Here is a 14,896-nt window from a genome sequence, read left to right on the forward strand (position 1 = left end):
ACATGCGAAATTATTTTTTAAACAGATTGACAACATCGTATGCGGTAATTCATGGCATAAATTCAAACGGGACGAAAGATACATTTTCTCTTTTCCCCATTGACTTCGCAAGTACTAATCTTTCCGCAAATAAGGTCCCATGGGGACGGAGTAGGATTTGGCGTGACTATCGCCTCTCTATAACTATGGCTTACACCCGCGCTTCTAGTTTGCGCCTGAGTGCTCCGACACATTGTATGTGATTAGTCCGTTAACGACTCTATAAGCCAGAGCGATCCAAATCACAACAAATCAGCAGGCCCGGACTGGGCTCTGTTCAAGAAGAAAAGATGAAAAGAGGTGCTGCAGCACAGGCACGATGAAAAAACTAAAAGGACCGTTTTTCAACATTAAAGCCATGGAAAACATTTCACAGGAGACACAAAACGAATATAGTTTATGAAACCTGACAATGAGCCCTATAATAGGGCCCTTTCAATGTTAGGTCTACTTTTTTTTAACTTACTACTAAGTCTCCTTCATTATCCTTCTTGAACTAAAGAGTTCAATTAGAACATAAACTCCTGCGACTTCAGTACGATGAGTAAAGTAACTCTCAATGTTATATTATGTCGCATAAATTATAACAATGTCAAGCCATGATCACATGTTTCACCATATAAAAATAGTGGCGGCCGCAGCACCGCTGCTGGAAATCATGAGCCGCCCGCTGGCTTAGGGGGGCGCCAGCCACGGTACCAAAAAAAAGAATATATAGTATATTTTTTTTTTTACTTTTTTTTTTTCTTTCTGTAAAATAATCATAAGTTGGGCGCACCTTTTTTCCTTGTTTTGTTATGCTGGATTTGTAATTGTATTTGTGTTACCTGTATGTTCTTTTGATATAAAGGGTGTATTTTTGATAAATCTTAAGACATTGGGGCCACTGATGTACTAGGCAGGGGCCAATTTCCTTGGCATAGGCGACACAGGCGGTCTGGCCGTAGGGCCGCCATCTGGGGGCCGCTGCCCGCCGGTAGCTTGCTGGGAGGGAAAAACAATTTTTGACCGTTGGCCCGCTCATCCAATATGTTCCGGTCTTTTGATGTAACCGAACATTCATAATTAAGCTAAATGCCTACACACCCTTTTCATCCCGGTTACACGTCTTATCATGTTGCCCTGTTACGGGTCGCGCGCTGCTGTCCCTTGATGCAAAGTGGGGTGTTTGGGCCTTATCAGTCGTGCCCGCCAGCTTCACAGGCCAGAAGTGCCGAGCGGTGGTGCGCGTAGCCCAGCGGAGAGCGAGCCAAGGAGCCGAGTGGCGCAGCCGCGTACCGGCCGCTGTTGTTATTAGAATCTGTGCTACGCTGCGCTAACGCGATATAAGCGAAGTAGATGTTTCTACAAACCAGGGTGGAGCGGGAGAGCTCTTCTGTCGCAGACTGAAGAGGCCTCAGTGGGAGGTAAAGGATAAAGGACTCTCTGAGTATTGTAAGATAGGTTAATTTAGTCTAAGTTACCTCAGTGCGGGTCTTCAAACGGTTTTGACTACAATTTATGTAAACACATATTTCCAAGCGCACTCCTTCTATAATTATTAGGATAGAATAAAAACAGGTCATTAAATCATTCCGAATTGTATACTAGTAAGCGGACAGTAACCAAAAATCATCGTTTAAAGTTGGAGGCAGAGTACAAAAATTATGGGCCATGTAAATAAATAAATAAATGGCTTACTAGGGTCAAAATAAGATATGAATGAACAACAAAAATAAAATATGCTTACATTTTATTTGCACTTATTGGCTATAGGTAGGTTATTGGCCGTTAGTGTTCATATACTTATTTTGATTATTGAAATGTAAACCGATCTTTTTCATATTGGGCGTTTTAGGTAGTTTGTGGCCCTAGATCATGGTCTCAGTAATTGTGGCTGCTCAAAGTGCACCAGCATTGAAGCATTTTTCTGCTACGGGTACAAGAGGTTTAAAAAAAAAATCGGCTTCCGGGGGGGGCATACCCCGCAACCCCCGGGGGGGGGCATACCCCCGAACCCCCCGAGAGGATGTGACGTCAACCCTCCAATTCAAACATGTTCATACAATACTGAATACATTTGAAGCCATTTTGACGTCTATTACCTATGTCAATAAGTTTCTGTTTTTGCAGTGTATTTGTCTTTTGTAGAGATTTTTCATTTATTCTTTACATTTAAAATGTTGCCTAAAATGTCACCGAGGGCAGCAAATTGTCTAGAACCGGCCCTGGTACTAGGCCTCAAGAGCCTTTCTTGTGCTGACACATAGAAACAAATTGGCGGGGCGCACTTCGCACGCACTAAAAAATTCCACGGGCTCCGCGCTCACATTATACTGGGACCACGTGCTTTAGCACCGCTGCTATGACTCCATCCTAGGGGAAACACTGTATCATTCCTAAATAATGGACAACTACTGTACATATTTTCATGGCATTATATGAATGACATCAGCTGTGAAGGCCCCTGTGTTCCTGTCACCTGTCAGCGGGTCAATTTGTTCTCTCAACCTCTATCAAGATTATTTTCTAAATCAACCTCACATCTCTCCTCGTCCGCTCTCTGCCAGCTGAACTGAATTTACCCCTGATCCCACCTGTTGCAGTGCACAGACTCCGTGCGTAAATGTGAGACTATTCTCAGTTTCACAGGTCACAAAACAGTTTAGATTATTTCTATCTGTCTAATAGCTGCTGGCGGGTGTGCTAAAAAATAATTAATGTGGTGTAAATATAATGAGGTTGTATTTGTATCCATAATTTGAGTTAAAAAATAAACAACAGCCTAATGAGATGACTTTGAGCTGCTGTGTTGTTGGTGCAACAATTTTAATGTGTGTTATGTTTATCAGAAGTTGCAATTAAAGCAGTTATCTTTTTAAGCAGGACTTGACTGCAAAATTGTACAAAGAATTTGGTATTTTTCTAATTGATATGTAAAGTTTGTTAGGCAATATCCTCTTATGAAAACACGCCTTATGAAAACTCACCCATTCACTGCTCTGCTGAAAGAAACACTATGAACCGTCTATTTAAAACATGCCCTTTTACACTACCGTACTTTAATATTTTTGATGTGACTCAAAACATAATTAAACTAGTGATTTTCCAAGATAAATGTGGCTTTAGCTGTTCAGTCATATATGTATAAATACATTTTACTGAATGGATGAGTAGGGATAATAACACAAAGAAGAGTAAATGGATCTGACATGTATTTGCAAAAACTGTTTTTCATTTGATACAACTGGCTGCTCAATTTGATTTTATCTACTGACAGCGATGCAAAGCAACTGAATTAGATTGTTAGATCTTAAGAGAAACGTAATACTTTACATAGTGGTGAGTTTCCTGCTATTTCTAACGGATTTTCTGAATGTTCCTGTAACTCCCCATATACTCACAACTATTTTTAGCCAAAGCTGAAAGCAACCAGTGGAGGAAGAAGTACTCAAACCTTGTATTCAATGAATAGTATCAAAAGTTCATTCTTAACAGCAGAATAAAATATGCGAAATACATTTTAAAGTACAATAAAAGTACACTCACATAGTAGTGGTTTAGGACTGCACAAAAAAGATATATCAAGCACCGTAAAATTGTACATAAATACAATAACATTTCAGGACTGAGCTAAATCCTAAATATCATGATACTACTTGAACTGGATAAATTGCCATAACAAAAGCAGCTTCTTTTAATGTAATGACTAGGTCAGCCAAGGAGCAAGCAATAAACAGGTTGAGACGAAAAATCACCAGCAGCAACAGACTGACACAGGTGAGAGAGAAAAGAGCAAAAAGTCGAGGGGGGGGGGAATATAACCCAACAATTACTCAGTGAATAGAAACTCAGGTGTGTAGCTCTTTAAGACTCAACACTTAAACGACGAAACTCCCCGTGTAACAGCCTAGTCTAATTTGTAGTAAATCCATCTTCACTTTAATTAACAGTTATATTAATTAGAGTAAATTGAATTGGTTTTGAAGTCTTAATCGGACAAATAAGACATTTTGTGACTTTAACTCAAGCAGATTGTGATATTTTCCCAGTTAATTCAAGTCCATAACACATAAGAAATACGAACAGCAAAAGTGTACTACCGCCTTAAGTCAGAGTATTACTCCCCTAATAATGCTCCCTTTACTTTGATACATTGATTTATCTAGTTAAATATATAAAATTGAGCAATAGCAGAGTACATCTCACTGTTCTGCATAGACATATAAAAGAATAGCGACAAAATCCTTTCAGTGACATTTCCTCAATCCTAAGTAAGCAATTGCTGGAAAATGTAATTAAACGGGCCAAGATCCTTATTAACTTTAGACCTCAAAGTGCTACTCAAAGGGAGTCATAATTGGTGGTGAAGGCAGCCAACTAACAGCTTGCAAATTGAGGAGGTAATGCTAAAATGTCCCACTGCAAGACATTTGATATGTGGCTTCTTGTTAGGGATGCATATCGTTGGCTTTTTTACGATACCGATACCACAGAACGATACCGATACTCGACCGATACATATCGTGATACTTTCATGTTGCATAAGGGAAAAATGTAAGCGCTTTATGATATAGTTAACATGTCAAATGAATATTACAATTAATTGTGGGACTTCAACCTTTTAGTACTGAACAAACAATGAAAAACAGGTTTGACAACACAGGCTTGAAGACTGTACATTCCTGTACTCTGATTTTATGCGACAGTAGCAAATGTTTTGAGAGGTTGGATCTGTTGCCGCCTTTCCCAGAAATAAACTTATTGCAGTGGTTACAGACCCCACCATTCAGACTGGCATTCATATGCAGCCACACTTTAGATTTCCGTGCCGACATCCAGCTAATAAAAAACGAAAGCTAACAGCAAGGCTCAGACATTTGGGAGGAAGGTGAAGGGCGTTGCTTGGCAATCAAGCCAATCACCGAAGCTCGTTTGCGGAGTTTCACGGCGAAATTGACATCGTAATTCCGACGGTTTGGGCGCGAGTTTAAGGATATTACGCCTCACTTTTATATAAAAAATTTAAAAAGTATCGAAAACCAGATCTGATTTCGGTACGGTATACCATAGCCACCAGTAACCGGTATTTCGGTAATACCGGGAACCGGTATGCACCCCAACTTCTTGTTATGCATTTTTGGTCTGGATGCTGAATTTGTGCCACTCACTGTTGGTTTATTTAATCATCAATGTTTTTATAAAGGTCTGTGATCACTACAAAGTAAAATCATCATCATTAATTGATATCTATTACATGATTTGTAGACAGAGTTTTGATGTCTGGGAGTGTTGCATAGGCAAGGAAACAAGTTATCTTAGATCCTGTTAGTGATACAAACAAAGCCTAATTGAAATGTACACTGTATCTTTCTGTATTACACAAGCTTGTGCAGTCTGAGTAAAGCGCTCTCCACAGCAGCAGTGAGAACATCTGTCAAATATCTGCTGCAGTGCCTGTAAGGCCTTTCCACATCAAGTCAGCTTTAATAGGTTACTGAGGACTTAAATTCTTACTATTGCTTCAACCTCTCCATCCTATGTTCCTGAGTTGTTCCTCCTGACTGTTGTTCTACTAAACCAAACCCAATATAATCCCTCTCCTGTTTCCTCCTTTCCCTGTCTTCTAGAGGCTTAGTCGATATATTAGACTTCTACACACGTGCGCAGTGAGATAATGAAAACGTTTCTATAAATAGGGACAATAGTGCTGACAGTAGAACTCTTTCAAGTAAGATATCTGTGTAATTTTCACTAACACAACCACACAAGCGTGCATCCACACACATAAATACTGGCGAGAGAAATCTCTTTTATTGCTGTGTGCTTCATCATAGTCCTGAAGCAGCATATTAACACTTGAGTTGCAAAGCAAACACATTTCAGATATGTGCTGTATGAGGCTCGAATATAGGACTAGATCAATGCACCCTACACATCCTAAACAAACAGCACACAGCTTGAATCTGCAGCAGACTAAACACCATGAATCTACACAATACAGTACCCATTCAGCTCCCTTCTGACACACAGGCATCACGCTATATCATAAAATCTCCAATTTATTTGCAACTCGTACAATTCAGATTCATGTTGTACATCTAGTTGTAACACACTACACATATTTCACTACTTCTCCGTCAGGTTTGAATACAATCCGCTAAAACCACGACTGTATTCCATGTAATCACTCTCCAGTCTATATAATACAATGCAACATAATAAAGAGCAATAATACAATTAAACAGTCTGTACAAGCCTCTAATCCCAACTCTCAGAGCAGAAATGGAAGTGAAGACCGATGGGACGAAAAAATAATGAGGTGGATAGAAGAGAGGAGCTCTTTCATTTTCTTCCTCACCTTCCAGCTCATGATGAATGACATCGGAGAGGTTGGGCTCCTCGCCCCACCAGAAGATCCACAGCTCCTTGGCGTCGGGCTTGATTTTGCGTCTCCACACACACAGCAGGTTGGCCTGCACGCAGCGCATGAAGCTGCGCAGAACCGGGTCGTCCTGGGCCGGAGCCGAGATCACCGGGCCGTACTCCCCGCTGCTCCGGAAGCTGTAGCAACGCCATTTAATGCCTGTCAACTCCGCCTGCGGGGGGGGGGGGAAAGAGCAATGATTAAAGCTGCAAACAGTCCATTAACAACCTGAAAATATAACGCAGCAATTTTATATACAAGGAATTTTTCTACCAAGCTCTTTTTTTTTTCTTGCATTTTAAGAAATTATTCACAAAGCATACATAACTAAAACCACCAGACAGGTTCACCCTACTGGCCATAAGACTGTTAAACACCTGAACTTTTGAAAGAAGATCCATAACATTAATCTGTTAGCAACTTATATATATTAATATTCCAATTACTTGTATATAGTCTATTCTGCACTATTTCCATTATATTTTATTTTATTTACTTGCACTATTTTATCCATTGTATTGTGTTGTACTGTTGGAGGAGTCTGTGACCTAAGTGTTCCATTGGCATAACTACACTGTAGCTATGCACACGTGACAATAAAAGCCTTGAATCTTGGATAACAAAAATAAACTCATCTAGGTATATACATTAACTACATAACAGTTGATAATTCCGAGATGAAATAATAATACTAATATTAATAATAAAAATAAAAGAATGGATACAATATTAATACTTAGGTAGACATTAATTGTCAAGTCTTACCTCATGTTCCTTATAAATCTTCATTATAGTGTTCTATACTTTAGCCATTTATCCCACCTTTCCTCAAAGATATGCATTTGGATTCTAATTGTCATAGTTGATTTCTCCATTACATAGATTTCATTTACTATGTTTTATTCATGTACCCTAGTTATTCATGTTTTATTATCTTTGCTTATAAATTACTGTTTTAAAATGCCATTTTATAATATGTTTCTTAATGCTCTTAATGTCTTTCATTTTTGTAAAGCACTTTGAATTGCCTTGTGTTGAAAGGTGCTATATAAACTTGCCTTGCCTTGCCTTGCCTTGCCTTGCCTTGCCTTGCCTTGCCTTGCCTTGCCTTGCCTTGCCTTGCCTTGCCTTGCCTTGCCTTGCCTTGCCTTGCTAGGTTATTCCATTGTGAGTTTATTAAGTTATTATCTTTTAGCCAATTTCTTGTAATTTGTTTGATGATCGCTATTCTTATCCCAAGAAATAGGTATAGGTTTTTCTCTCAATTCAGTTTAAACACTGAGGTAAATGCTGTAACAATTAGTTGATTCATTGATAAGTCAATCGACAGAATCTCCAATGATTTTGATAACACATTAATCATTTTTTAAGCACAAGCTCATTTTCTCTAATTCAGGCTTCTCCAATGTGCTGCTACTCTGTTTTACATCGTTGTCAAATCAATATCTTTAGCTTTTGTGCTGTTGCTTTGATATTTTGTGTGTAGCTCTTCCAATAAAATCACCCACAGATATTAATTGCTAGTTAAAATAATCAGTGTGACAACAAATGTCTTATTTAATTGTAGTTCGATTAATTATTGTCATCAAAGAGCCATGTGTTTATCTCGCACCCAGTAGATGGAATGAAACGAACATTATGGCACAAATCCATAAGGCGATAGCAGCCTTATTAGTGTTGTGTTAACCTTGAAGCACAGTACTTCAGCGTTCATGGATTTCTTTCACATGAAACAGAGCCTCAGACAATGTTGATTCAATCAATACCGGCGAAGACTCTGTCCAATTATTTTATATTTTCCCTGGCATATTGTTTACACAGCTGTGATCCTCCTTGTGTAAATGTGTTAGCATTTTGAACATCTCCCTGTTGTGATGTTATAACCTTATTTAACTTGTACCTGCACTCGCTGCTGTTACGATGCGAGAGAGAGAGTGGAAGAGGAGAGGCAGGGAGTGACGGCGAGACATAAAGGACGGCCTTGAGTGAAATGCAGGGAATTAAGTACTACAGGCGAGACAGTATTGAAATATACGAGGGAGCCGCAGAGGGTGAGAGACACGCGGAGAGGAAATAGTGAAAGGGTCACTACGCCTGGCTCAACAGTGGCAGCTTCTCCCTTTAATGTAATGGGGTGATAGGGGTTTATTTGCCTATTGCAGATAAGAGCCAAACTTCTAACTCATTTCATTTCAAAGTTTGTGAATGAGCATAAATAAGCAAACAAGAAGCTAAACACATAAACAGTGACGCTGCGTTAGTCATGTGTGCTTTGGAAACTCTTTTTCATGTTTGTTTGTGTCCGTGTGTTTGTATTTCTGCATGAATGAGAGGAGCGCACAAAAGGCATTGTTGAACAGGACAGAGATTTGGCAGGCATGGGGGGGGGGGTAAATCTCTCGTTGCGTTGCGCTGCCCTCCTCTCCTGTGTTCACCCAGCTGTGAGGATGATATTTGGCACACTGTCTCTGGCACCAAGACCTCCAAGAGCAGCTGAGAGAAGAAAAAAAAATACTGACCCATTTTAACACGGGACAGGTATGAAGCAGCGGCTCAAATATAATTAAAGCCGTCCCTGCAGTGTCTTTGAGTGGATGAAGAAAAGGAGGCTCCAACGCTTTGATAATCATAGACAGAGGGAACAAGGTAGCCTGTGTGTGTGTGTGTGTGTGTGTGTGTGTGTGTGTGTGTGTGTGTGTGTGTGTGTGTGTGTGTGTGTGTGTGTGTGTGTGTGTGTGTGTTTTCAGTGTGTGTATGAAAGGGTCGCAGGGTTGTGTCCGAATCCAAAATCCAGCCAAAGCTATGCTGTTGTAGAAGACGGTGAATTAAGTCAAATCTAACACCGCAGCACACTGAGGTATGCACACGACCCCCAGGAACATCCTGACCCAATGTAAACATAATTACAAGCACGTCCCTCCTGTAATGACAGTGTGTGTAATGGGAGATATAAACATTGGCTCTGTGATAAGCCAAGCCCTAAAATTAGCCATGACAAGGTCAAGGATGGCGTTTCTTCCAAAAGCAAAGAGGAAGACATCTGCTTGCATTGCCTCGTCACTCCCAGTCAATGTCAAAAGTTCCTCCGCTGTTTGACACAGTCTGCTGCTCCTGAATCAGGAGCGCAGAGGGTGAGGCGAGGAGGAGGGCAATGTCACCAGAAATATTCACAATAAGGGCAAACCAGTTGTTAGTTTTATAATTCAACACATGCTCTCTGGTGAATTGATTGTTAATGATCCCCTCCAGACACATATTCTGCCTGGAATAATAATTTGAGTCTGATCTTTTTCTGAGAAAAAGTTAACAACTTCTACAATGACAATGCGGACATGCTGCTTTATGGCAGGTTAATAATGTTTATAATGTTCACTTTCTTAGTTTGATACGTTTGCTAATTAGCACTGAACATACAAAGCTGAGGATAGTAGATTACGTAGATACGTCATTCATTTTGCAGGTTTTTAGTCATACAACACGCTCTTGGACAAACTGAAATGTTGACCCTTTGAGGCTGGTCAATGAAAAATGAAAAGATGGGTATTATAATTACTTGGGCACTCAATATAATAGCAAATCAGTCAGAAAGACAATTCACTCATAGCCACAAAACATGTGATTTCTCTTAATAAAGAAATTATTTCTTATTTACGTAAAAGATTGGCTTTTTAAAATAATCCTTCTCATGGGTAAACATCTTAAACTCATGTATGGGTCTAAAGCACAGAGAAACTGATGCCTTCAAGTGTAAAACTGCACATAAGTAATGTTCACAGTGAAGTTCCAACAATCCAAACCAAAACACATTTCTGAGTTGAGAGGGGCTTAAAAAAAGGAGAATCTTCTCACATTCTGCTGCAGAAATATGACTTAAAGTCTAATATTACTACAACAACAACATGTAATTTCAGTTGAAATATTGCGCAACATGGCCAGAGGCTGCACTGCCTTCCACACACAGGTGCAGCGTATTTGTTAGCCATGTGTAAAGCACCAACCTGACACCCTGCTGAACTTCTGTGGAGGATTATCTGTGGCACAGATGCAGGAAGAGGAACAGAGCTGCAGTCACATGCTCACAGGGCAGGCCCATCCAAACACATGCCTGCCCTCACACACACACACACTTCACGCACAACAGCTGTGATGACGCGCAGAGCAGAAGTGCTCAAAGAGACTGACATGTATCAGGAGGCAGACATTTCTTCTGGCTGAGGTCCAGTTATTTGTCGGTGATGACAGTGAAGATCTGTGTTTTAATGCCTGTAATGTCTAGTACGTGCGAACATGCATCATGTGTGCCTGGAGTCACAGTAATACCAGTGCTAAAAAACAGCTTATTCTTATTTTTTGTATGAATAAATGATCACTTGTAACAGATAAGAGCAAGCAGAGTAAAACTGTCAAGCGTGTCGAGTTATTATCTCTGCAGCTTTGGTGCCAAATCAGTGTTGTGATTCAAATCCTGTCACGCAAATAAAAACAACCTTTAATCATTTCTTTCAATAGTTCTTTCATTGTTAGGGGATAGAAGAATGGGGGGTGAACGTTCCTGAAGTGCAGACTCTATATTTAGATTATAATCAGAGGATAAATTATACCATGCACTTTAGGTGGTAAATACAGAAAAATGTGTTGTAATGGAGAGTGGCAACTGACAAGGATTAAACTGAGATGAATGTACTTGACAGAAATGCCCTTTTGTGTCATGAGCAGGGGTGATAATAATGTGTTTTTAGGGGAAGTAAATATATGGTCTTGAAAACGGCAGCGTGAAGAACAGAGCAAGTATGTTTCCAAAAAAGCTAAAACCTCAGCTTCCCTCAAAGCACTGAAGAGCAAATCAACGTTTGCTTTGAGCAGAAGTCTCCGTCTCTTTAAAAACTACCACGAGGGGTGAAAAGGGAAAGAGGTCAAGGAAAAAGACGGTGGATTTTGTTTCACTGTCAATAAAGGCAGCACTCTTCCAAGCCTGTTGGTTAGCTAGTTCAATTTCTGATTGAGTGCAGGACCAAAAACAAGAGCTTTTCCTCCCCTTGCTAAGACCGACCAAAGCTTGGCCCTCACTCTCACCTCTATTATCGTCGTTGTCTCCACTCTCCCTCTCATCTCTCAGCACTCTCTCACTGTCACGGATGCCTATTGAATACACCCCCAGAAGTATCTCACGCTCTCGCCTTTGTGTTATTCCTCTCTTTATGTCAAGTAAACAGAGAAAAGATAACAGCCAACCTTATGTTTCCTGAATATTTCGGTGTTAGCACAGAGAAGTTGGAAGAGTGTGCTTAGTATTCTAATAAAAATCCCCTCCTTTTTCTGGCAGTGAGATCTACACATTTGCATTCCTTTGTTTTCTTTGAACATTGATTTCAAATAGGAATCTAAACTTAAAACCAGAGTTAAGAATAATTTCCTGACTATAAGGTGAACTGAGCCCCAGCTTGGAAAACATAATCTGTTTCCCAACCAGAGGTCAGACTCAGTGCAGCATGTGCTTGTAATCAAGGGGAAATATGGAAGTCAGGACTTTCATCTTTGGCATACATTGCTCAAACGCTGCATACAACCATGTGGCTTCAACAGAGGAGACAATCATGAGGTTTGTCATACATCAGGTTTCAGATTGACACTTACATATAATACATACTGCATATTGTTTGAAGCCCAGGAGCTTCATAATACAGAGGAAACTTCCACCACTTAGATCGCAACGCTGAGAGGAAAACACACTTGACACACACTTTGCAGGAATGCGTCTACAGACTGAAAATATGCGTGTTCTTCCTCCAAAAAGAAAAACTTGTCGGTCCATTTTAACAGACCTCTTAAACTCAAATGCATGTTTGTGTTGGACCTTTTCCACATGGACAAGGGATGTGGTAGCTGCCTGGGACAGCATATTTAAACATTACTCTGGACTTCCTTTTACTACCACAAATGACATTAATTTTTCAAGTGAAGCTCTATTAAAAATCAGTTGTTAAAATGTTTACAGAATAAGAAAATAACAGCATTTGGTTACAAGCTGATGTTGGGGTTAAGGACACTTCTCTATCAGAGTTGCAGCTGATCTCAAAATGTTCATCTTAGTGAAGCATAGTGCTCTATCAAAGCTGGCAGAAAGTGTATGAGACCGTCATCTAAGAAAAATGCCACTTCTTTAGGAATCACACTACGGTGTAAGAGCCTCCCAGTCGGATAGTCTGACAAAGGAGGCACTTTAAGCAATTGAGAGACAGCTTGTATCAGCAGTTTTACCTACTCTGGCACAAGTGAAACACTTATTCTGTCAGAGGGGCATAGCTTTCTCATCAACGTCAAATCAGTTTAGACACTTGACAAGCTGCCAATATTCAGGGTGTGTTCAGATCGCTTGTGATACCTTTGAGTCTTTAGATAAGACTCCAAGACTTTATCAGACACATGCAACAATAGCTAGCCATCTCTGTTTCATTCAATGTCAAACAACGGGTGTAATTGAATTATTTCTGACATACACTGTGAGATAACTGGCCCAATAACACTTAATTGAAGTTTCAGCATAAACACTTTTTCTTTAAAGTAACAATCCTTAAGGATTCATGAAATCCAATCAAGAACAGTCTTTGATAGTATTTTTGTCAGCATTTTTCACCAGTTCCATACAGAATTTAATTATAGTTAGCGGTGGAGTCTGCCTTTTTCCATCTCTCAAGTCAAAATACCAACCTACAGACAAGAAGAAAATACAGATGTTATTGTGAAGTAGTCACAGGATAATATTTGTATCTGTTACAGCGGCTAGTCCTAACCCAACAAAACTGCTACCACAAAATAAGACATTAGTTATTTTGGAAATGTATTAACTTAACACAGAGTAGTTTAAACCAGTCAGCTCTTGTGTTGTGTCATGGCATGATGGTTTGTTTGCATAATGGAAAAGGCTAAATATTGACTTCATTAAAACAGAGTCTGGCTGCACTGTAAACAGCTACAGCAGGTGCTCTTCTTTTGTATTCCTGACAAAGGAGCTGCTTCAGTAGTGTTTGTCGTCATAAACCACTCTTGAATTCACCACCAGGACTAAAATCTTAAGGATTACAACTTTATTGACAATTTGAATGGCAGCCACAGTGAGGCAGCTGTGAAATATCAAGTATGAAAAACAAAAATGAACAAAGAGGATGGCTGTGCTGCTAAGTCAGCGGCTAGAAGTCACCAGTTAGAGGAGCGAGTGGCAGAAATCAGAACAGGCAACGACTCCCCCTTCATCAATTAACCCGCTGAAATCAAATTAACCCACAAGGAGTCGCGCTCCCCTCTGGCATTTTACACCACAAATGAAGAGCGATGCACATTGCTGCACTTGTGAGGAAGCAGGAGCGACACACAAGCACCACACAGGTGTAGAGAGAAGGCCTCTGGGGCTGCAGACACGAAACAGATGCTTTTCCTCTGCCTTCTGCCGCCACCTTTACAAGTCCCTACAAAACAAGGGACCGTCATTTGATCTGTGTTCTGCTGTAGCATCCGGCCCTGGGAGGTGAGCAAGCCAAGCGACCTAATTAGAGCAGTGAAAGTCCCCAGGGCTGAGTGACGGATAGACCCGCCAATCACGCAGCAGAAAGCCTCCATCAAGCCATGACTTCTCACCTGACACAAAGAGAGGCGGGAGGCAGCAGACGACAGCAGGGGAAGACCAATGAGGACAGCGAGACATTGTGCACAGTGCACTGCAGCAGCTGAAAGGGCTGACAAGATCCCCAGCCATTTGGCAAATAAAACAACACAAAGCTGCAGCGTCAGGTTGCTTTTAAAGCCTTATGGGACAGGCTAAAGCCTTGGCCATGCTTAGCCTAAATTATTAACGTGCAAATAAATAAACCAGTCTCTGCTTTAGTGTCTCTCTGGTGTAACTTAATTACCCGTGACAAGCCACGTGGAGGGAGAAAGGAGTGAAACAGCCAGACAAAGACATAAGAACTGAGAATCACAGAGAAGGAAAAACAGAAGACGAGATAAAAAGTAAAAACAGTTGCTAGGCAACATACAACATCTATAGGAATCCAGCAAGGTATTCAATTTTTGAGATTTCTGTCTCCAGGGTTACAGTATAAATACAGTATAATATTTTAAGCTCTGCTGTGGTCTCTTACTTTAAAAGAATCACAAAATAGTGTATGTTGTCTCCCCTGAGCACAACTACACCTCCATTTGTTTCCCTACAGCTGGAGTTCATAAGCTCAAATTTGGCTGAAGATATTATCGAGCACGTCACACATGCAGGAAAGTCCTGGGATTACCAGAAGCAAGACATGAGCGTTGCAGTATAGGATTTCTCACTGACTTTCTTTACTGAGAGAATGAGAGAATCCCACACAGTAATTGTACAATTAGCCCTGCATGGAGGTTTTCACAAACGGCTACAAGTAGTTTATAGTCTGATTGTTCCTGAAATTGGGCAAATGGAGC

The 14,896-nt window shown here is 40.4% G+C and overlaps 1 protein-coding gene across 2 annotated transcripts in view; it reads right to left on the reverse strand.

Moving 5' to 3' along the window:
* The window catches only part of LOC104956413 (mediator complex subunit 13L), an 80,539-nt gene that overhangs the window by 56,398 nt on the left and 9,245 nt on the right, over nt 1-14,896 (reverse strand). For both annotated transcript variants that reach the window (XM_010783908.1, XM_010783901.1), the window contains exon 2: nt 6,380-6,617. In XM_010783908.1, coding sequence (XP_010782210.1) covers nt 6,380-6,617 — 238 coding nt within the window. The remainder of the gene's footprint in view (nt 1-6,379; nt 6,618-14,896) is intronic.

The sequence above is a fragment of the Notothenia coriiceps genome, unplaced genomic scaffold (assembly GCF_000735185.1).
Source record: "Notothenia coriiceps isolate Sejong01 unplaced genomic scaffold, NC01 NC01_scaffold00000666, whole genome shotgun sequence".
Taxonomy (NCBI): domain Eukaryota; kingdom Metazoa; phylum Chordata; class Actinopteri; order Perciformes; family Nototheniidae; genus Notothenia; species Notothenia coriiceps.